Here is a 23,688-nt window from a genome sequence, read left to right as displayed (position 1 = left end):
CTGAAGCAATTCAAGTCTTTGAACTGCATTATGACTCTGACTCTACAGTCTTGTTTCTTTTAAAGCTTCTCTGTTTAGCCTACTTGTGTTGATGTTTGTTTCTTAATGTTTTTACTGGTCTTAAAATGCTATTTCTATTTTTTAATGCAATTTTTAATGTCTTTTAAATGAAATTTTTATGTCTTTTAATGTAATTTGTGTGTGCCTGTAAAGCACTTTGAGTTGCCTTGTGTCTGAATTGTGCTATACAAATAAACTTGCCTTGCCTTGCCTTTTCATTTCTTACTCTTGCCTTATTTTGTGGCGTAGACAGTATCAGGATGAATATTCCTTCGAACATCAGTTTGTATGAAGCAGCTGATCGAGTGTGAAGGAGCCAAAAGTGATGTTATTTGTGCAGAAGCTTTCGTAACAAAGCTCCTCACATGGAGACCAGACACAAGAAACAAAATGTCAACAACATTAAATGAACAGAGATTATTCAGACAATACAAAGAGGTCTGATTGGGGAGAACAGGGCATCTCGTCACACTTTTGTTGCTTTCATTTCATTTTCGCTCTACTTTTTGGAGGCAAGTATTAAACTTTTTAACTCCTTAGTTACTCAACACTTCTGCATCAGAGCCAGAGCAGAGTGTTTCTTAATTATTCAATTTCATCGTAAGCCATTCATCAGAAAAACGCTGAATATCGGATCAAATAATAAGCCGGGTTGTAAAGTCTGTGGAGCCATTGTGCACAGTGCATAGGCCTACCCTTAAATTGTACTTACATAGCAGTAACCTGGTACTCATATGTGCCAGGATGTCTAGTCAGTTGAGAGAATAAACATGCCACACTTCTGGTTTATATCTGTGATTAAATATCATTAAAATGACAATTCTGATTGCCACAAAATGTCTCTTTTGGACTGTGTACATCTTTGAAAAACACACAACATCACCAAGTCTTTATTACAGTCTTATTACACTGATCCCAAGTGCTATAAAGTAAAATAAGGCCACTTTCACTGAGCATTATAAAGTCCTGTGTTTCATTCTTTCACTGTCAGGCCTGTTGCACGTTCACTCCTCAGTCAATACAGGCTTCATCCCCTCCTCTTCTCTCCTCTCCTCTCCTCCTCCTCCTCCTCCTCCTCCTCCTCCTCCTCCTCCAGCTGGACTGCGGTCAGCTCATGTCCACCTGCACCACAGCGTGCCCGCGCTGTTAGATCTGATCCGGGGTCTGCAGGGCGGTGCTGAGAGCGCTCAGAGCTGTGAAGGCCCGCCATTTCACCCTCTCCTCACTCACTCGCTCCGTGCTCCCTTTTTCTTTCATTGCGCTTTAAAGCCGAGCAGCGGCGGCAGCGGCAGGAGGAGGAGGAGGCGGAGGAGGAGGAGGAGGCGGAGGAGGAGGAGCAGCAGCAGCAGCAGCAGCAGCAGCGGAGACGACTGGCGGAGCGGCGGAGGCAGGCAGGGAACCGGTGTGCCACATCGGGATGAGAGCGAGACAGAGACCCGGGTCGGATGAGTCAGCGAGCGGATCCCGCTACCACGGCGCCCCAGAGATCATCTGAATGAGCCCGAACCGACACGGAAGAAACACTCTCCACATTTATCTGTGACTGTTGTTGTTGTCGGACTGAGCTCCTCTTTATTCCGCCCTCCTCTGGTCTCAGTCTGCCATAGCCTAGCTGCTCGTTTCATTCCCACCGAGGAAGGAAAGGAAAGGTGGGGAGGTAAAGAGTTAGTAGGGGGGGTCCGGCAAAAGGTTGCGGACGTAGGTGGAGGTTTTCCTTTTTCTTTCTTTCTTTTTTTTTTTTTATTTTAGACAAAGACAAACCCCAGACGAGGCTAGACTTCACCCAACGTCCAGTTTTTGTGTGTGTGTGAGAGTGTGTGAGTGTTTTTTTGTGTGTTGTTGTCACGTTGAATGAGCGAAGATGTCGGGGCAGAGCATTACGGACCGGATAACTGCAGCCCAGCACAGTGTAACGGGATCCGCCGTGTCGAAAACAGTATGCAAGGCCACCACTCACGAAGTCATGGGCCCGAAAAAGAAACACTTGGATTGTGAGTATCTTTATTTAAAACTTGCCTGTTATTCCGAACGAGTATTTCAGGGTTAAATCACCGCAGAGGAACAGTTATGGCGATGGAGGAGCCACCTAGGCCTCAAAGCCTCAGGATGTGCTAGCTTAAAATGCTAGTCACTGCTTGTTCATGTTCATGGGAGATTATATTTGTTTTTACGTCGCGGACAGGCCTTGTTGACACACTCCTACACACAGTTAATACGCTTTTAAACACGTAGACAAGCCGTGATAGTGTGTAGAAAACGCTTTTATTGTCGTTTTTAATGGCATCTGAAACTAGCTTGTCTGGCTGTCTGGCTTTTTTTTTGCTAGCTAACGTTGGCTCTCGTCTTTTCTCACGATCACTCATTCATTTATAGGTTAAATGTTTAGCTCGCCGGCCAACACATGAGGGTAAATGGATGTTTAACAGGAAACTAAGAGGAAAACCTTGAAACGAAATAAGTCAGTGTAGGTTTAAAGGGCCTCCTGCACACACAGGCCCTGATTTAACATTTACAGGAATGCTCAAAGTCCAGCTCCCATCTTGATGCACCTGCAGCAGGACAGGTGTCTGTTTTCAGCTACGTGACACCTGCTGTTTGAGGCCTGACACTGATTTAAAGGATGAGTTAAAAAAAAAAGTTCAGTTACTGTCAGATGGAAAGACAGATGAAGTTTCTTAGTCCACAGAACATTTCTGGAGCTTTCTGAACAAGTGAAGTAGATGGGGACTTGTTTTTAAAAACATAAAAGTAAGCGTAAATTGGCTCCATACAGCTCGATCAGCGTAGTCCAAGTAGACGGAAGCCCTGCTATCACAAATTGATAAGAAAAGACGTACTTTGGACCCTTGATGTGTGGTTGCGCTCTTTCACCCACCTCAAATATATTACTTGCTAATGCTTGTGGTGCAGTTCGTACAGTGAAGATTTCAGCTGTAGAAAGAGTGTAAATAGCGTCGTTTCCAATATATTTTGGGTATTATACTGGATGAGCTGCATGGAGCCATTTTGTGTTTGGTTTCAGATGTTTTGATTAATGATTTGATAACCCCATCCCTTTCACAGGAAAAGAGCGTCATAGCTTTCTCCTAAACAACTGAAGTGGATGGGGACTTGTTTTAAAATGGGGAAAAAAGACCAAAACATCTTATGAAGTGGCTTCTTACAGCTCATCTTGCCTTATCCAAGTCTTATCCAAGAAGGAATGAGATCCCAAACTCATTCAAAAACATGTTATTTACACCCCTGACGTGTGGTTGAGCTCCAGCACCCACTTCAGATAGGTCACGCGCTAATGCTTTTAGCGTAGTAGCTATAGTGACGATTTCAGGATAAAGAAACATTTTTTATATTTAAAACAAATCTCCTTCTACTTCAGTTGTTCAGAGGCTCCAGAAATGTTCTGTGGGCAATTTTTATTTTTGGGTGAACTTATCCTTTAACGGCACAGCTCAGTTTATAGCTGAGGTCTATCAAAGGAGTTCCCTTCCTTTCACTCAGGATATCAGACTCCTCTATACGTGCCCTGATGTAAGCATAAGCGCTTAAATCTTGTGTGATCATTAGTCTGATGCACTCACTGAGGAGTCACTGCCTGTCTGTACTCAGAGATACAGCAGTGGTTGATTTTCAGCACATCGATCTCCACTTGTAAATGCAAGATGGCAGTAATGAAAGTGGTTTTATCTTTTTATGAAGCCTCTGCGTCATCATGAGAGTTCAGTAACAGTCCAGGAGTAAGGTGTGTGCTGTATCTTCAGACTCCAATACTCATGGTAACAGTCTGTAGAGTGAAAAAGAACAAAACAAGCGGTGTCTTATTTTGTGAATATTTTGGCCTGGTGTTTAAGTCACAGGTTCCACACCTGTTGTGCGGCTCAGCTGTCTCCCCTGAGGTGAGATGAGTGAAAGTTGGCAGAGTGACGCTCTGTTGGCTCATCGTGAATGACGTGTCTCAAATGTAGTATTTGTGCTGAATAACACTGTGTCATCTTGCTTGGTGTTGAGACATACAGTAAAGGAGTCCAGATGAGGCACAGCAGCACTTTGTTTAATCATTTTAAATTGATTCTTTAAGTCAGATTGTTTTCTGACAGAATAGAACTAGCTATGTTTATTATTCCTTAATATGCATGTTATAATGATGCTATCCCTACGTTTGTGGAAGACTTAGGTGCATGTACTTGACCAACATGTTTTGGAGCCCTCCCACAAGACAATGTTTTAATTTTTCACAAAGAAATAAACATTTATTGATATATATAGGTCCACAAAGAGTTGGTAAAGCCAGAGCACATACTAAATCAACAAAAACCAAGAGACTTAATAACATAACTTGCCAAATAAATCCACTGGGGACTAATTACACCATTAGATCTGGGATTAAGTCCTTTAGTTCGTTTTGATGCTTTCCACATTGATTTTACATTAATTCGACTTGTATGGTGCCCAGCACAGTTACACTTACAATGCCGGGAAAACTGTGCATACGTGTTATTTATCACCATTTTAACCCATTTTATGTTCAACCTTTTCTTAGTTTAGAGACAGTGTTGGAAATTAAGGAATGTACAGTTATGGCTGGATATGTCTAAATGCTTTTTTTGTTAATCAAAAGAAGCCAAACTTCTCTGATGTTAATCAGTACAATGAATTTTAACCAATATACACGTGTCAAACATCAGTACTGGTCTCAAAAACCTGTATCGATCAGGCTGTACTTGGAACTACTCACTGCATCAGACATATTTCTGTCCAGTGCCAAAAGAGTATGAAAGTTTGATTCAAAGCCTCATGCATGGTAAGAGCTGGGCACTGTTATCATGTGTTCGCCTTAGGTCAAATGGAGGTTGGCCGCTAATGCTGCTGAGTACATGACCACATTCTCTGTCAACTGATTAATCATTTGGTTTTATAAATTGACAGAGATGTCCACTAATGTCCACAGCTGTTGTCCTCAAAGTGCTTGTTGAGAGTTTACTGTGTTGTTTACTAAAACAAAGAAATGCAACAAAAATGCATGGAAAAATAGATTAGATGATTGACAGATGCTCTAAAATTGTCAAAATGTTGATTGAAATGCATTAATCTGATAGGTTAAAGCTGCCATCTGAAGTTTTCTTGTGAACAAATAAATTTAAGTTTACATTCAGTGTTTCTCATCAAATGAATTCTGCATCCTCAAGCTCCCAACAAATTTGTGTTCACAAATCAGAATTTCCTGCCCTAATTTAACACTTTTTTTTTTTTTTTTTACGTAATTTTAATCCTGCATTGTTTACATCCATGTTTACTAGCTTGTGGTCTTCCTACCTCCACCTGTTGATGGTGGAATAGTGTCATGAACTCTTGTGTCAAGAAACCTTTAAGGAAACACGATTCATGCTTTTGTTTGGTAGTCAATGCTACAGACACATCAAAATTAGAATGATAGTATTATAAAACGGTATATTAACTTTAAATGTAGTACAAGGAGTAGTTATTAAACAGATGAAGAGAATTGCAGGTTTTGAAAGGATTCAAAACTGATCCTGAATTGTCCCTGATCCCTGCGACAGGTCTGTAATATACACCGCCCCACCCACAACAGAGGATACTGCATCAGAGCCAAAGCAGCACATTTTTTAATTACTTTATTTTACCAGCAATCTGACAGAAAAAACACAGATACAGATAATCTGAAAAATGCTGAATATGGGCCAGATAATTGGTCTTACATAGCCACAAATAGATGCATGCCCTCATTGTCATATATCCTGCACACAGCTGTGTTGCTTCGTTCTTTTACCTGATTCCAAAACTAATGCACCTGCTAGCCAGATCCAGGGTTTTAAAACAGGAAGCAGTAGAAACACTGCTGCTGTTGTCCACGGGGGCCGCCAAAATCAACACAGATGAGTTTTAGTATTCATGATAAGCTGTAGTTTATTTCTTAAAGTTATATCTTAATTAATCTTTTTAAGCTCATTTGCGTTTAAAAAAATGTTTATTTCAAAGGCTTTACAGAAAATGTGTATATGAATATATAATGATGACCTGAATTGATTAGTTGTGACTTATATTGACTCTCGCCATAAGACCCAGCCTTATTTTAGCATCACCATGATCCGTCATGACTCTTGCATGAACGCATTTGTGACCCATGAATTAATTTGACATCATTAATGTCAGCCACTGTGAATATTTAGCAGGCTGATTGTAACATGTCACTGCTGTCAATGTATCCTCCTCCCCCATATTCCTCCTCCTCCTCCTCCTCCTCCTCCTCAGTCATCCTCTTCTTCTCTGGGCAGTTCAGCCACCCATGCTAACTGCTGCTGCTGCTGCTGCTTCTTCTCTGGAAGGTTATCCTGTCCTACTTAAATTCCCCCGCCTTTTGAAAAGTCAAATATAGGACAGAAAGGGAGGCCCAATTACCCCGTCAGTCTGATCAGTGCTGTGAATGGCAGGGTCGTTAGCGCTGCTTTGACTAACATCATTCAACCAGCACATGGGTGAACATATGAGCAGAGGAAGTGGGACATGTATGGTTACTGTTTTAATGCCCTGCACTCCACATCGGTCTGTTTAAGGATGTTCTGTGGAACAATTAAAATATCAATATCCGTTTCAGCTGCTGCTGCAGTGATCTCTGATTGCATTGACATTACAGGAAGGTGATTTGCAGTTTTATTATGCAAATGTTATGTAGAACACACCCACATTTAACAGTGTTGCCCCATTTTAGTCAAGTATATTGTTGAGTATTTTGAATAGAAATGAGGTCAAGTCTGCTGTCATAGTTTTGCAAATAGGGGTGAAGTATAATGACGTGAAGAGTTAATATTTTACCTTTAATACTTACCGAGGCTCCAGGGTGCAACTGTTTTGGCTGCAAATGTGCCCCAAAATCTGTCAAGGGAAATAAAACATTTTAATTTGTTGCATGAAACTCAGGAGGTCTGATTAAAGAAAAAAAAAATAGGTTTTTGACCTTTTTGATTTAAATTCAAAATTTAAAAACTAAATTAAAGTTTGTGCTGGTGCACCTTAACAAGAAAGTTACACTAGTCGTACCAGTGCAACCAGGGTGAAACCAGGCTAGAGCCATGCATACTTATTTCACATGTTGAGTTTTTAACAACTTACTTTTATATTTATTTAGACTAAATTTAATTTGAGTTTTAAGGCTGCTCTGACAGGATTATAGACCAAAAAATGGAAAGATGAAATGTTTTTTTAACCGCTTAAGCACTGTTGTGTGTTTCGTTTTTAGTTCCCCCAAACTTCAACATGATTTCCTCCTTTTTGGGACCTTTGGGATTTTAAATGTTATGGAATGGAACCATTTTTGATGTTAATAGAATTTGAGAGGTTAATACTTTTTTTTTTTTATACTAAAAGTCCAAAATGTGAAGATAGGTTGTTTAAAATGGTTTGAAATAGATAGATAGGAGCAGCAATTCCTCATATTTAAGAGGCTGTAAGCAGCAGATGTTAAAATAAAATAAATAGGCAAGTGATTATCAAAATAGTTCAAATAAAGTTCAGTGTCTGAGCTAAATGTTGCAGCCCTAATTTAAACTGATTATGTTGCCTTGGACTATTAGAGTAACATCACTGAAGGTTTCCAGCTCTTTTTGGAGAGAAATTGCATTTTGAATCATTTGGAGAACCATTTTTGACATTTTATACATTTTCCATTCAACATTTTCAGTTTTGTCTCGACCAAACTACTTTTTAAATGATATCCACATGAGCTGCTCACAGGTTACCAAATTAAAAGAACTGCTCACATGTACCCTGTTGTGGAGGACATGAGCGTGAGTCACATCAGAGACTGTTTTTGGATCAGACTGTTCACCAGCTCGAGATGAAGCTTGTGAATGTGTCTTTTACAGATAAAAACTGCTTTCTGAATACAGTTGCACATTAGATAAATCAGCATCTATCTTCAGAAACCAGAACAGTCACACTGACACTGAAACCTTCAGGTCAGATTACAGGGCACCACACAAACAACGTTGTGATATTTAATATCAAAGTAACTATGACTCAGCAACTCAGTATCATTACGTAATGAGATTTTGTTTCATATACAATATTTGATCTTAACTATGTGGGTGATTTAATGTCATAGAATCTAACTTCAGTCTCACCTTGAAGAACAAGAAAATGAGGCATTGAAGCTACAGTTTAACATAACATTGTGACCAGTAGCTGGATAACATCTGTATTTACGGCTGCAAATAAGCATATTTTCATTTTGGATTAATCAGCTGATTGTTTTCTTTTTTGTTCATTTGATAATTCATGTTTATAAAAACGTCATAATCATAATATCTCAGAGCCCAATTTGATATCTTCAAGTAGTTTGTTTTGTTCATTCAAGTTCACAAACCATAAGATATTCAGTTTACATTGTATGTATTCAGGGTTGATTGAATTATAAGTGTTTTGCATATTCAGATTATTCATACTCTATTATTTAGCATCAGAGTAGAGTTTTTATAAATACACTTTTATCTGCACTCTCACAGCAATAAACATTGTTCTTTATAATCAGAAAAATGTTGAATACTGGCCAGACTGATAATGGGTCTATTTATAATAGAGGGCAATGAAATCCTGTAAATACTGATATAAGAGAGGCTGGAAACTGTACATAATTAATGAATTGACAAATTGTTTCTATTATTATCCCAAAAAGATAATTTTGTTATCTTGCATTCCTCTAGCAGCATCCCTGCATGTGTGTTTGTAAAATGTTTGAGAAATGAAACATGGTATATTGGAGGAGAAAAGTTTCACATATTTTATGTTGATCAGCTTGTTTTGCAACCACACATTACAATAATAATATTTGTATCCATTATTACTGATGTGCTGCTGTGCAATGATCAGCTGAACCTTGTGAGCTTACATGTATTTTGTCTTTGTGTTTCAGATTTGATCCACTGCACCAACGAGATGAACGTGAACATTCCCCAGCTGGCTGACTCGTTGTTTGAGAGGACCACCAACACCAGCTGGGTGGTCGTGTTTAAGTCACTCATCACCACACACCACCTCATGGTCTACGGCAATGAGGTGAGACGCCAAAAAAAGATTTATAACCTCACTACAAATTATTTGAGCATTAATGTGTTAATAATTGATAGTGTGGTGATGTTGAGTTTAACCGTCTTCCTCCTCTTGCAGCGTTTCGTCCAGTACCTGGCTTCAAGGAATACACTATTCAACCTCAGTAATTTTTTGGACAAAAGTGGTTTACAAGGTAGCGAATTGATTATAATTATTCAGGTTAATTTTTTAAGTCTGAATTTATGGACTATTCAAATAAGAAGTTATTGTTTTTTTTAAACAATATCGCTTTTCTTTGTTCCAGGTTATGACATGTCCACGTTTATCAGGAGGTATAGTCGATACCTGAATGAGAAAGCTGTTTCATACAGACAGGTGGCCTTTGACTTCACAAAAGTTAAACGCGGGTAAGAAAATATTGGAACTGTATATGTAAATAACTTTCTGTCTTATGTTCAGGTCTGTGACAAACAGTCAGAACCATTCTTGATAAATATCTTTGTGTATTTATATACAATTTTTTAGCTAATGGTTTTGTCGGACACGTGTTGGAAATTTATAATTATACCGATCACAGTTTATGCTGAAATAATCAACAGAGCGAAAACAAGAAATGTTTTCATTTTCCCTCGATAAATAAGTTTGTGGAAACGACTAACACGACACGTGATGAACATGAAGAAGTTACAATGAATGTTTATAACTGCTGTCATTAAGTGTTGACAGTTTAGTTATGTAACTTTTAAAGCAAAATGGACATTGTTTTCGAAATACTATAATGTAATTATTAAATCCCAAACTTATAATTAAAAAAACATATACATTTTCATGTGTGAATCACTTCTTTATTGGCCGTATGTGAGCGGATATGTTAGTTACATGAAAAATTAGACCTTCCCTGTCTCTCTTGGACGATTTGTTTATTTTTTTTAAATGCTGCTGGACTGTGGATTTCTTTTGGTCTATTTTTTAGCCCTAGTTGTGTCCTATTTAAAATAATATCCCCTTGCAGAATAAGTGCAAATGTTCCAAACCTGTTATTTCAAATGTCAGAATGAAATTTTAGTAATTTTAGATTCAATTTACAAAAGGAAATTAATCAATTACAGCCACAACAATGTGTCTATTGAAAAGTTAAAGGAGCACTTTGCAGTTTTGGGGTAGAAATTGTAATCAGAGGAGAAAGATCTTCATTGACTTATCTTTTAAACATACGAACTAATACAATAACTGAATAACTGAATGTCTTTGTTTGGTTTGATTTATAAGTTTACATCTGAAAACATCACTCTGGGCTGTGAGGAATTATAGCCACCATCTTTCACTGTTTTCTCACATTTTACAATCTAAACGATTAATCAAGAAGCTCGTCTGTTTGATCGCTAATGAAAATAATTGTTAGCTGCAGCCCTTCAATCTGTGTAAAAAAAAAAGAGAGAGAGTCTGTTGTGATGTTTTAGGGGCTTCACCGCTTTGCTCATCTATCTCTCCCCTCTCTCCTCGCTGCCCTCCCCTGCTCTGACGCTGCATGTGTCCGCACAGAGTGGATGGCGTAATGAGGACCATGAATACAGAGAAGCTGCTCAAGACGATCCCCATTATTCAGAACCAGATGGACGCCCTCCTCGATTTCAATGTGAGTTTGAGGTGAAGCCTCCCGCAGCTCTGCAGCTCGCGGAGTAAAAAGCTCATCTGGAGTGTGCAGATTGCTGCCGAGGCTACTGCAAACAAAGTGGAGCTGCATTATCTTAGTTCACATACGCAGGTGTGGTTTTTCTATGTCAACTGTGAAGAAGCTGTAAGATAAATGTGCTGGCTTGTTGCTTTCCTCCAGGTCAATGCCAATGAGTTGACTAATGGAGTCATCAATGCAGCCTTCATGCTCCTCTTCAAAGACTCCATCAGGCTCTTTGCTGCTTATAATGAAGGCATTATCAACCTGCTTGGTAAGACAGCTTCCACTTCGAGCTTTCTCTCTGTCTTTGGTTCACTGTGTGGTTGATCATTCGTTTGTTTGTTTTTTGTTTTACCAAACAGAGAAATACTTTGACATGAAGAAGACTCAGTGTAAAGAAGGTTTGGATATTTACAAGAAGTTTCTCACCCGAATGACTCGGATATCAGAGTTCCTCAAAGTAGCAGAGGTATGTTACACTTCTCACAGAAACACCTGCTCTTATAATTACTGTAGTGTTGTGTGTCCGTACTGAAGAAGACAAATGTATCCCCAGATGTAGTTCAGACCAAGAACTGTGATTGGTCAACTAGACATTAAGAATGTGACCAAATCAGCATGAAGGCACACTGAGGGCATCACCAAGAAAACGACAGGCACAGTAGCTAAATATGTCGATGGAAACATTATGTGATGACCCTTTTTCAGCAGATATCTTAGTTACAGCTAGGTTGAGCCAATCAGTTCTGTGTTGATACGTGTGGTATTTATTCAGTTTCAGACTGAACAGTGACAAAAAATCATTTCTGTTGCCATGTCATTACTGAGACTCTCAGCTTAATGCCTCTTTAACATACACACTGAACACAACTAGTCCATGTGTACTATCATTCTAGTGTACAATAGCCAAAAACTGGCAAATAGCCGGACCGCCAGAAAGTAGAACAGATGCTAATGATTTATCGATGAATCATGAGATTCAAGAATTTAAAGATTAAAAATGTATTAATTGATGATCGGAGATGGGTACAAATATATCAGAAAGGATGACAAAATACTGGTTTGAGAAAATGTCTTTAATAAAAAAAAGTAGTTTTTAATTTGAAATGAAAGAGACCTTCTATACAAACTGATACTAAACGTTAGCCATGTAGTAGCCTCCATAAGTGTTGGATTTTGTTGAATAGGTAAGTAGACAGTTCAGTTTATTTTTTATCAAAATAGTAAATTAGAATAAACAAGGAAACACATCCTGGAGCATTCTTAGTGTGAAAAGTCCTCTTAACCTTCACCGAAATAGATGTTTTTTCCCTCACCATCTTCCGAAACTATCACAAATGACCATTTCAAAAATATTTCGCATGGCAGTTTTCTGATCTGCAGTGATGATTAAAAAAGATAAAAGTGATAACAACTACTTTGTTTCAGCTTTTACATGAAGGTTTGACTCATATACAATCAGAAATAAAGCCTAGGTTGCTTTTTGTCGAGAGTTTCACTTTAAAAACAGTTTTCTAATGGAAAAACGTCCAGGATATTTTCAATTATCAATTAAAGAAATAGCTTAAAATTTGCATCCCTACCCTCATTAATTTGATCCACACCACCACGAGGAGTCGAGAAGTTGGACTCTCGTAAGTCAAAATGGAAAGAGAATTTGGTTAGAGTGCCTGCAGGATTTAATAAAAATATCTTTATTTGTATGTTCTCAGATCGATATTTGTCTCACTGCTCCGTCATGAATGCCATTTTTCGGTGATGCTGTAAAAAGACTCGATTGTAACCTGGTTTTCTCTCTGGTTTTAACAGCAGGTGGGCATTGATCGAGGAGACATTCCAGACCTTTCACAGGTAAGCACCGGCCTTCAAGGCAATCTGAAAGCACAGAAGTCTTTCTTTTCTTTCTACTTCTTATTTCCAGCTCTAACTGCTCTTTTTTCATCAGCTTTGTCTTTTGTCCAACTACAGTACAGTCCAACCCACACAAATATTCTTAGAAATAAAACACTTCGCATGATTTCCTTCTCAAGCGCATGTTTGCCGGATGAGGTTGTCTTCTTCTCCTGTTTCCTGTCCTTCTTCTTCCTCCTCTTCTTCTTATTCTTCTTCTTCTCCACCTTTTCCGACTTCTTCTCCTTCTTTCTACAGTAAATAAAGGTGTTGTAAAGTAAACTCAGTAAACAGTGACAGTTAGATATTTCCTGATTTAAAAACGGCACATACTGTTGTGCTGTGGGGACCAGTTTTACATACATTTTTTACCCCCTGGAGAACTGCAGCTAACATGCATTCCCCTCTGACTGTCACCACCTTTATATTCTGTATTTTCCCCTTATCTTTCCACTTCAGTTCACAGTTTGTGTAAGTACTATCATTTCACTCTTCTTCTATGTCCGTGACTTGCTTCAGTGTTGTCTTTTTGCATGCTTCTGCTCTGACTCTGTCTCCTACATCGTGGTGAAAAACAGTTGAAGGAAAAAACGCTCGCTGTGGTAAATTCTGTTCACTTTGGTCACTTTGGTAATTGAGGTGTGAACCAGTGTAGCTCATCGACTGTAAAATGGCTGCCCCGTTGTGCTTAGACACGGCCAGTTCAACAACATCCAGCAAGTTGTTGAAGGTGCCGTGGTGCAGTACGTCATCCCACACAGATGTTACTCTCATCCAAAGTAGCTTTTCGGCTGGAATGCAGTCATTGATCAGTGGTGGGTAACCAATACGTGTGATAGTTTTCTCTTTAACCTCCTGATCAAAAGACATCAATTTGCTGTCTACACCTTGGTTAAAATGGTACGGGCTATTTCATGGTGTTTTCTGCTCTATCTATCTTGGTTGCCCACCACTAGCGTTTATGGTCTTGATGTCCATACAAACCACATTTTCTGCCTCTCAGGAACTTGCTGACTGTGCTTTTTCTGTCACAACAGGCTCCCAGTAGCCTTCTTGAAGCTCTGGAGCAGCATTTGGCCTCTTTAGAGGGCAAGAAGGTCAAAGACTCCACTGCAGCCAGCAGGTACGTTAGCCCACCCGTCACAATTTCTGATTTCCGCTCATCTTTTTCCTTGAATGATGCAATTCAACAGACTGTGCAGATGGCTGACAAGCTGATAATGAGACAGCACAAATTTGAGTTGGGACCGATCTGATTTAAAATCATGATAAGGTGCAGCACCCCATAATGATAATGGATCATTTTGAATGGTGGAATATATTGATTAGTGATGTCAGTCCAATATCCAGGTAGTGTGTTTCCCAAACACAATGCCATTACCTCACGTCAAACACTGAACATAAAGTTAGGAAATGATAACGTGTCAGTTACACTGACAGATTTCTGTGGCCTTTCTCGTCTGCTGGACCACCAGAGGGAGGGATGGCTGCTGTATTGTTTTGTAATTGTACATAGTCCAGTGGCTACTCTTTTCACATGCGTAGGCCCTGTCAAGCTAATTTTATTTTGCTCAAGAAGTAAAAGCAGAAGTACATCAAGTAAAAAACAATTGTATATGAATAATAGATGCTGTACACATCACATTTATTATTAAAGGACATTGTTTGAGTCATTTTTTGATATTGTGATAAATACTGTAACGCGGACTATGTATTGTGATTGTATCATACTGTGAATTTTTGGGTATGTACATCCCTACTAGTAGTTTATATTGCTGTACACTTGATTTGTTCAAGTTTTTAAAAAATTTGAAGGATCTACATCAGTATGGTTTTGTGTCTGTGCTCTTAGCCCACAGCTCTAAGAAACTGCTTTGGAACATATATAAAAAGTTGTTGTATTTTTGTGTGTTTTTTGGCTGCTTTATACAAAGTGCTGTGTGGTTTACTATAGCCTCATCTAAAATTACACATAATACCAACGTTTATCAACAGTAAAACATCTTGAAATAAAATGGATACGAAATGAATCATTCTCCTGTGATTTTGTGTCTCCCCTGCAGGGCCAGCACTCTGTCAAATGCAGTGTCATCTCTGGCCAGCACGGGGATGTCCTTCACTAAAGTGGACGAGCGGGAGAAGCAGGCTGCTCTAGAAGAGGAACAGGCTCGACTCAAAGCTCTGAAGGTTTGTTTTTGTTTCATAAAATAACCCATTGATCAAACATGTTCACAGCATCTATGGTGGCTGTTTGTTTGAATTTAACTTCCCCCTTCACCCAGGAGCAGCGGCTCAAAGAGCTGTCAAAGAGGCCCTCCTTCTCTACCACTGATACATCGCCGATCTCCACCACCGGGGGCACTATCAGCACAGCACCAGCCATTGACCTCTTCTCCACACCCAGCTGCTCTAATGGGTACTACTCAGATCTACAGTATATCCCCCATTTCATAGCTTTTCAATCAAACATTGGACAGGGACGGTATTTTGGGTTTGTTTTTCTTTGTTGTGCACCAAAAAAGGGGTACCTGTATCGGGGTAAAAACACCTCATGTATTTTTTTCATCTTCAGTGCGGTAAAGATGGAGAGTGACCTTTTCGACCTGCAGTCAACTTTCCAGCCCTCCATGCAGCCAGGCTCCACAGGGCTTCCAGTGGCAACAGCGTGGGCAGGTAAAGAGCCGCCGGCTCCTCCAACACCGTCAACCAACATCTGTGTTCTCTGGACTTTGGTGACCTGTTCTGCATGCTCTCCTTCTCTGGTTGTTGTCTGACTCTGATGCCCACCTCTTCCTCTCCACTCTTTTCTGTTTCTCTGTCTTCTCTATCCTCTGCCTGCATAGATCCTTTCACCTCTGCTGAAGCTGGAGATGATTCCATGCCAAACCTTAACCCTTTCCTCTCAAAACTCGTTGTCGATGCCACTCACTTACCTGTCGTGTCTTCAGACGGTGTTAGCTTTCCCTCTAGGACATCTGGTCATGAAATGTTTGGTGGTAACGACTCATTTTGTTTCTCCTCAGTCTCGTCGATCTTGTTCATTTCTCTGTAGTCACTTAGAGGCATGACTAGTTTGCATGTTTACTGTAATTTGAATGTTGAATTGTTCAAATGTCTAAATTATCTGCTTCTCTCTTTCTGTTCAATACACCTCATTGCAGTTCATACCAAACTCAAATTCTGTTATTTTGTAGTGACAGCACCTCTCAGCTCCTCCTATGTATCAACCAGGACCCTCCATGTCCCACTTTAGAGCCCATACACCCATTCTGCTTCACAGTTACCTCTCATCCTCTCTTTTAATGAAAGTTTGGTTTTTGTAATAGAAACATGCCGTAGAGCTGTAAGTTGAAACCTGTTCTTCTTTTACCAACACTATTTTTTAATTCTCCAGATCGTTACAATCCCTTTATTGACACAAACTCATCCGTTTCAACCAATTACAAACGCACAGTGCGGATAGAACACTCCGTCTCAGGTACTATGATGGCTCACCATCTCCGCCTATGTTTCCTGAGCCCTGGCAAACATAGGATCCTATGCAATAGTCCCCTCCCCCAGGGCTCTTATTTTGATATTTATAGTAGAAATGTGGACATAAACTCATATAAAGGGAAAGGTTTGACATTTTGGGAATCACATTTATTTGCTTTCAGACCTAGAAATAAATCTAAAGATTGATAACACTCCATTTACAGAGGCTGTGTCTTTGCTGCGGCAAATTCAAATCTGACTTGTATCACTTTGCTGCATGTCTTCTGTCTTTCTGCTCAAAATTAAGGCCATGAAAATGCCCAAAATCATGAATAACTTATATTAACTGTTTGCAGACTGTACGCAATGTTACTGACTTTGAATTCTTGCTAGCATAATGTTAGCTTTCTGGCTAATAGCTGAGCCAAAGGGCTCTAAGTTATATCTGAGGTTTATCGTGTTTACTGGAGCAATAATCAGTGTTTTCATCACATAAAAGATTAAGATATTAAGATTGTTCCAGGTATCAAGCAATATTTTTTTTTCTTTAGCAATACCAGAAAGTTTGACTGTGAGAAATGTTACATGTTGATCACATCAAAATATAAATGATCAGGTTTTTCCCTCTGGAAAGTGAGGGTGGTGTAAGTTGAATTTGAGCTGTCCATGATCACTAATTATATTATTATAATAAATGTAGCGTGTAAAAAGTTGAATATTTGTCTCCAGAATGTGGTGAAATGGAAGTATAAAGTAGCAGAAAATGGACATACTCAAAGAAAGTTGACATACCTAAAATTGCTCTGAAGTACAGTACTTGAGTAAATGTATTTAGTTACATTCCATCACTGCCTGAGAGTTGTATCAATCTTCTGATCTGCCTCTCAGCAAGAAATCAAATATTTCCCAAAAAAGTCAAAACTATTCTTTAAATCTCTCCCCTCTTGTTGCTATGATACTGTTCTGCACTATTTTTTTCTCCAACATGAATTTATACGTAAAACACCCAGATTTTAATAACTTGCTGGACATGTTATCTGTCTTGTTCATACCTGTATTGCTGTCATTTCCCACCTGTCTCTCTGGCCTGGCCTTGAAATGCCTTTTTCCTTTTGCTCTTCCTTTCTCTTTCTCTCTCTCTTCTTTGTCTTCCTGCTTCCTGTGGCCTGTCAGACTCCTTCTGTGGTCCAGTATCCATTGCCCAGCATCTCCCACACCAGGCTCCTTTCCCCAATGAGCCCTCTACTATAGCAGGTCTATTCAGAGGTAGAGTACTGAAGGCTCTCTTTAGTGATTGATCTATGGACACTGCACTTACCCGCAGCAGTGCAGAAACCAAAAGTCCAAGCAGTGGTCAGTTTTCAGATTAATTTCTCCTCATGTATCTCTGTGACTGCAGCTGTCTTCTCTCTCATCCCTTATGAAGGCTACTCGACGCCACAGGCTCCTCCGCAGCAGTCAGCAGGAGGACTCCAAGTAGACTTTGAGTCAGTCTTTGGAGCCAAGGCCGCAGGCAGCAACAGTCTCAACTCTGAAGGTGAGGATTTCATTTACATAAAAGTGTACATTTTCTGTGTTTGAGCGAGGTAGAGGTGCTTAAATGTAGTGTGCAGATAGCGAATCAGAGTCCAGTCTTGCATGAAGCCCTCATCCATGTTTGGCACTGAAACTAAATTACTCGGCTGAGAACAGGAATCGTGCACTAAAAGGTCAAACTTCAAAGCTTTAAAGAAAAGGAGGAAGGCAGTGTCCATACAGCAGGGAGCATTTATTTTTAAACCCATTACATCATTTTTTTGGAAAGAAACCCAGATGACTCACATTGTCAACTAAGAGGGAAATCGTGATATTAGACTCACACTGTGTCTCGTCCTGACGTCACGTTCAGCACAAGCACCTGCAGCACTCTTACAAGTCACTGGTTAAAGAACACACTGATGTCTTATCTGTACTATTTTTACCACTCCTGCTGCCCAGAAGTGCAGAATGTCACGACGTTCTTGTCTTTGATCATCCCTGAAACACACTGGACCTTACGTTATGTTACATTTGCAGAAAAAAGTTGATTGAATCAAATATGCTTACGTCTCATTTCTTAAAAAATAAATAATGGAATAAATGCTAAGCGCTTACTTTTCCAATACAAAAAAAGCATATTTCTTGTAAATGTCTGCCTCCATCTTGCATTTGGAGCTAAATTTTCTCTCCCAATAACATAAAACCAGGCAGAATTTTTTGTGTTAGACGTAAAAACACAACATTTTAAATTTTTTTAAAGAAAACACTTCTGGCTGCACTGACTGATTTGAACATTTACTGTAAATATGAGACAAAAGATCATCTTAAGACTGATGATTTTGCAGTGTTGTATTGGTGTATTCATGTTAACAGCTCCTGTACAACAGAAGACTAAGGACTGATCTCCATACGATTTTAGGGGAGCTGGCTATGTTCAGACACGGCTGGAGATGTTTAATTTCCTGTCATCTCTCACCTTACAGGCAGCTATTTAATAAAAGCCTGACAAATAATGATTAAAGAAACTGTTATGGTTTAATGTGGTTCATAACGGTTGACAACATTTTAATATGTGTAAAAAATACAACATATTAAACTCTGCTGCAGTTATTTTCATTGTTGTTGAAACTACAGGGAATTTATATACATGTTTATTCTCTGTATGTCTTGTCAGATATCGCTAGTGGCATCCTGAAACCGACTCTCGCCGGCTCCAACCAGGCGTCGGGTCTGCAGCCAGAGAAGCTGGTGTCAGATGACCTTGACTCCTCCCTGGCCAACCTCGTCGGCAGTGAGTGTGACGCTTTGCTTTTCAGCTGCACTAATTAAAGCTCATGCTGATTAAGGCACAAACTGACAAAATATTTGCAGACACACATCTTACACTTGCCCAATGAACTCTTTTCTTTTTCAGACCTCGGCATCGGGAACGGCACGATGAAGAAGTAAGTGACGACTGAGCGCCGTACGCTGTGGAGAAAGAACAGCGGCAGCTTTGTGCTCTCAGGGCAGTTACAAGCTGGTGCTAACATCAAGTGTCTTAATCTGCAGTGACATCCACTGGAGCCAGCCGGGGGAGAAGAGGATGACCGGCGGCACCAACTGGCAGCCCAAAGCGGCGCCGTCCACGACCTGGAACCCCGTCTCAATGGTGACACACACACACACACACACACACACACACACACACACACACACACACACACACACACACACACACACACACTTTCACTGTGGTGCTCGTGATTTCTGCATCCTGTCAAATTTTACTGACTTTTAATGAGGAAGTTGCAGTGTTATGGTGCTCACTGGCCTGTTTGTGTCTCTTCAGCCACCGTCAATCATGGCCTTCCCTGCCACCACACCCACAGGCATGATGGGATACAGCATGGTCAGTACAGCTGCAAATATACAGTAGATGTTGTAGCGTGTAAGAACAGTCTCTAGCTGCTGTCCAGTCCTTTGAAGTGAAAAAACATATCTCATATTACATCCTGAAGGTTGTTGAAATAGTTCACGTTGGGTGAATCCGCTTGTTTTTCACCTGCTGCTTATTATTTAGAGAATTAATTAAATGCACTTGAACTGGGTCAAGTGAGCCGTTCTTTGGCTTTTGTTCTGTTTACAAAATAAAATGAATGGTGGAGAATTCTCAGTAGCTTTAGCTTTCATATATAGCACACCGAGCAGCTTATGAATGTTTATTTTTTACTGGAACGGCACATGGTTGTCTTTATTAATCATTGCTTTTATTTGGAAATGAAATTAACTTGTTCTACATTTTCTCAAATTTAACTTCTTCCAGCTTCTCACATGTGACTGTTTTTCTTCTTTGTTTATTAAAATACACTTGATATGCATTTGAATACATTATCATGGGCTCTGACATAAAATTAATCAGTAGATTAGCGTAATGAAAATAACTGTCAGTTTCAGCCCTCATTGATATATAAATTCTACACAGAGTTGCTTTAAATTTGTAAATGAAACCATTGAAATGCGCTGTTACTGACGTGCCTTCTGTCATCTCTGTACAGCCTCCACAAATGGGCTCTATGGGGATGATGAATCCACCCACCATGATGTACTCGCAGCCTGTGATGAGGCCACCCAACCCCTTCGGCTCTGTGTCTAGTGCTCAGGTGGGTGCTCCACAGTCCGACTGCTCCTCCACGCTGATGCACAATGAAGTCAGTATCTATTTGCACAGTTATCAGGTTGAGTAAATAGGTGTATCCATTGTGCTGTGACGTGTCCTGTAATTAGTCACTGTGTAAGCTCTGTTGTCAGTGTGAATACTGCTGAAGATGATGACAGTTTTAACAATGGACCCATTCACTCTGCTGAGCTGAAAGGGACCAAAAAAAAAAAAAAACTGTGAATCATCTCCCTCGTTTTGACTCCCTGTTTTTCCCCCGATGACTCCTTTTTTATTAACCCTTCTGTCATACATCACAGCTTCCCCAGACTAATCTCATCCCTCCTTCAGTCTCTGTACTGACTATCTGAATTCTCCTCTGGTCCTCCTACTTCCTGTATTTCTTCCTGAAATAGCCCTCCGCAGCCTCTAGTCCTTCCAGCCAGAGTCCTCTCCGAGCCCCTGGACAGGACCCGTTTGCACACCTCTCTCTCAAGGATTTCTTGTAGAGCATCTCTTTAGGTACAGCATGCTCTTTGCTTGCGGGTGCACCTGCATGCGTCGCATGCCCAGTGCTAAGACCCTTTTATTTTTTAATATCTTTACATTCTTGATGTATTCATCTGATCTGATGCAACATTTATAATTCCAAGTTATTCTGTTGTATCATGACTTCTGTTGCTTGGATTTCTCGCTTGTTTTGATGGATTTATGGCGTCTGTAACATTGCCAGATTCATTCTGACCCTTTGTTCTTCCACCATCCTCACATTTTGCTCAAACCTGTTTTCTCTGAATCTTGTATTCATTGATGACTTCAACTGACTGACTGTAAGCTAAGCTCTTTGCGCCTAAGTTGCTCTTGCTATGTTTGTCAGGCTTTCCATTCTCAATTCTCGCAGTTTAAAATAATAACGTTCAGTTATTTTTAAAACAATGAGACTAAGATAAACTAGATTTAGTTGGAAGTAGTCCTCTGTCAAATTTACCAGCTGAAATGAAAACTCACCCAATTTATCAGTCAATGAAATCAGGCTGATCAGTGATAACTTTCACAAATCAAATAGGAAAAGAGCATGACGGTGCAGCTAACGATAGCTAGTTCTGTTAGTATCCAGAACTGCCTTATACACAATGGGAAAAATTTAATATTATGTGAGGTTTGTGAACAGGCTTGAATGCTAAATTCAGTTAGCATTCAAGACTGCTTTTCTTATACAGGGAAAAATGTAATATTACAGAATTAATAGACCTGTGAAGTGGCTTTCTCCCCTTTAATCCCTCTAACCCACTAAAGTATAATGAAGTCAGTTAATGATGTGCTCCTTGGCCTTAAAAGTCGCTACTTTTGTGGGTAAGCTAGCTAGCCGGAGAAGCTAACTGCATAACATACTGTTTAATGAAGTACTTACACTTGAGTTTTATGTTTTGAAAGACTAAAAATAACACAGTCTGCTGAGTATAACTCTTATAAATCCCTCCTAAGCACCACTTCAACATTAATTCAAAGCTTGACAGGCCCGCCGTGCCTAGTTAAGGTTGCTAAGGGGATAATTGGACAGTGCTGTTCTGGGGAAAGGTTTAGCAAACAGTCATTTGACTTATTCATTACATATATTGCCTGTCACTAACATCGTCTGTTGCCTTTCTTGCAGATGCAGTTCATGTAATTTGAAGAAAAGTGTCTCTCGGAAGACGAAGCACTTAGCAGCAAAGCTTTGTCCTCGTTGCAGTCTAACTCTTCAGAGAAACATTCTCACACACACCTCCCCCCCCCCCCCCCCCCCCCCCCCCCCCCAAATACAGACATGTCAAGAACACAATGGTGCAGCGACTGTCAGAAACCATGGTAACAGTGTCCAAATGACGTTTGGCGATAGCTCACACCCATTATTCTGTAACTTGTCCAAGACGTCGAGTGATGCTGCTGTCTAAAACCCCCCCTTAAAGAGGATTCCTTATCCATTTTACAGTGTAATCTGTAAAGATAGTTCTGGGTGCTGAGAAACTTTGATGTTATGTATTTGGACTTACTGTGGTTGGATATAAAACGGCTCGATGTTCAGCGGGGAGGGGGCGGAAGGAGGAGAAAAAAAGGAGAGCGGTCCTTCCCTTTCTTGATCCGATCATGAGTCACCCATCCCCTACAGTTATTTAACTGTCACTAAGTAGTGATGCTAATGGCGTTTACACCTGTTTAGTTTTTGTCTTTTTTACCGTGTTTACAGTAGACATTCCTTGTGTGTTGTTTGTATTTATTTATGATTATTGGTTTAAGACTGGGGAGAAAAAAATGTAAAATCTACAGTACATTGAACACCTGTGGGAGTGCTTCAGCATTAAAAACATGGATCTCAGACTATCATCGAGAGGTAGAGTTAAAAAAAAATACAAAAAAATAGCTATTATATAAATTACACCTATTAAGCGGAATGATAGAGCACTAAATATTCTACGAGTTTTGTGTTAAGAAAATTTTCTACTAGATGAAAGATTTCACAATCTCTGTTGTACTTAAGTGCAGGGGGGTTAGAGTACGAGTCAGTTAACAGTATATAGTCGATTCTGTGCCTAGGGTTTTTTGCAATGGATCAGTTTCCTGTCTAGTTGAACAAAAAGAGATAAGAAAAAAAACAAAGAAAAAAACACTTCATCCACGAGAATCTGAAGCGTCGCACTGGGTGGTGGGCTCCATTTGCTTTAAGCTTGGCATGCCATTGACTCACTGACCGTATTCAAGGCTGCCTTTACTCTGAATGTGAAAGAGTTGTCTTCATGTTGCACACATCTTTCCACACTGCAGTTCCTCAGCGAGAAATCGTGGGCGGTGGGGGGCAGGTCGAGAGGACGGAGTGTGTCTGCTTTGCTGGTTAGTCGTCGCTACGCTAATGGGGGATAAAGGGTCACAGATTTGATGTGTAAATTAATTGTATAAAAGATCCAGAGGACCAGGGGGGTGGAGCGGAGGAGCACTGTTGATCGGTGCTCTGTGTATATAAATAACTGACTGTTCTTTGAGTTCAGAAGTGAAAGATGTATGAAATATGAAAGCAATTCAATCAAATTTGACTCTACCTAAGTTTGATTCAGGATATTCTCTGCGTTTGTCTCCGCAGATATTTTCTTTATGTAATTAGAAGGTGTAGCAGACAATGACTGAAGTCTTTTCTTTCTTTTACAAATAAAGAGCAGCTTCCACAAACTATTGTGCAGTTTATGTGTTCATTTATTCATGATGAGTGTTGTATATGTTGAATTTAAATTGTTATAACAGAGTGGTATACATCTGCAGGGTCATAGGACGTCAGTTTCAAGCCACTAAGTTACCAAAGGTTAGACAAGATTAGGACTTTCACCCAAGCAACTCTTGCAAT

At 39.8% G+C, this 23,688-nt stretch overlaps 1 protein-coding gene across 13 annotated transcripts; it reads left to right on the top strand.

Annotated features, from left to right (window-relative positions):
• Positions 1 to 1,166: 1,166 nt before the first annotated feature.
• picalmb (phosphatidylinositol binding clathrin assembly protein b) lies at positions 1,167 to 23,519 on the top strand. 13 transcript variants are annotated; one of them, XM_030392700.1, is made up of 24 exons: positions 1,167 to 2,051; positions 8,984 to 9,126; positions 9,238 to 9,313; positions 9,425 to 9,527; positions 10,663 to 10,756; positions 10,955 to 11,066; positions 11,158 to 11,264; positions 12,605 to 12,646; positions 13,145 to 13,156; positions 13,723 to 13,808; positions 14,749 to 14,872; positions 14,968 to 15,101; positions 15,258 to 15,358; positions 15,529 to 15,681; positions 16,080 to 16,163; positions 17,333 to 17,425; positions 17,586 to 17,696; positions 18,852 to 18,968; positions 19,092 to 19,122; positions 19,229 to 19,328; positions 19,509 to 19,568; positions 20,215 to 20,367; positions 20,732 to 20,837; positions 21,970 to 23,519. In XM_030392700.1, exons 1-23 carry the CDS (start codon positions 1,922 to 1,924, stop codon positions 20,822 to 20,824), a joined length of 2,259 nt encoding a protein of 752 aa, XP_030248560.1. In that variant the 5' UTR covers positions 1,167 to 1,921; the 3' UTR covers positions 20,825 to 20,837; positions 21,970 to 23,519. The 13 variants fall into 13 exon arrangements, with proteins under 13 accessions (XP_030248560.1, XP_030248576.1, XP_030248570.1 ...); XM_030392710.1 differs by having other exon boundaries at positions 1,168 to 2,051; positions 14,974 to 15,101; XM_030392733.1 differs by having other exon boundaries at positions 1,168 to 2,051; positions 20,215 to 20,319.
• The last annotated feature ends 169 nt before the right edge of the window (positions 23,520 to 23,688 follow it).

The sequence above is a fragment of the Sparus aurata genome, chromosome 2 (genome assembly GCF_900880675.1).
Source record: "Sparus aurata chromosome 2, fSpaAur1.1, whole genome shotgun sequence".
NCBI classification, from domain to species: Eukaryota; Metazoa; Chordata; class Actinopteri; order Spariformes; family Sparidae; genus Sparus; species Sparus aurata.
Note: the sequence above shows the minus strand (reverse complement) of the source record. Positions and strands in the feature narration are given on the sequence as shown.

Bases quoted from the DNA above. Each gene is read 5' to 3' on its own strand.
- picalmb (XM_030392700.1), top strand. From the start codon at position 1,922: ATGTCGGGGCAGAGCATTACGGACCGGATAACTGCAGCCCAGCACAGT. The intron at 13,809-14,748 runs GTACGTTAGCCC...TCTCCCCTGCAG, and splicing joins GACTCCACTGCAGCCAGCAG to GGCCAGCACTCTGTCAAATG. The intron at 20,368-20,731 runs GTCAGTATCTAT...TTCCTGAAATAG, and splicing joins CCACGCTGATGCACAATGAA to CCCTCCGCAGCCTCTAGTCC.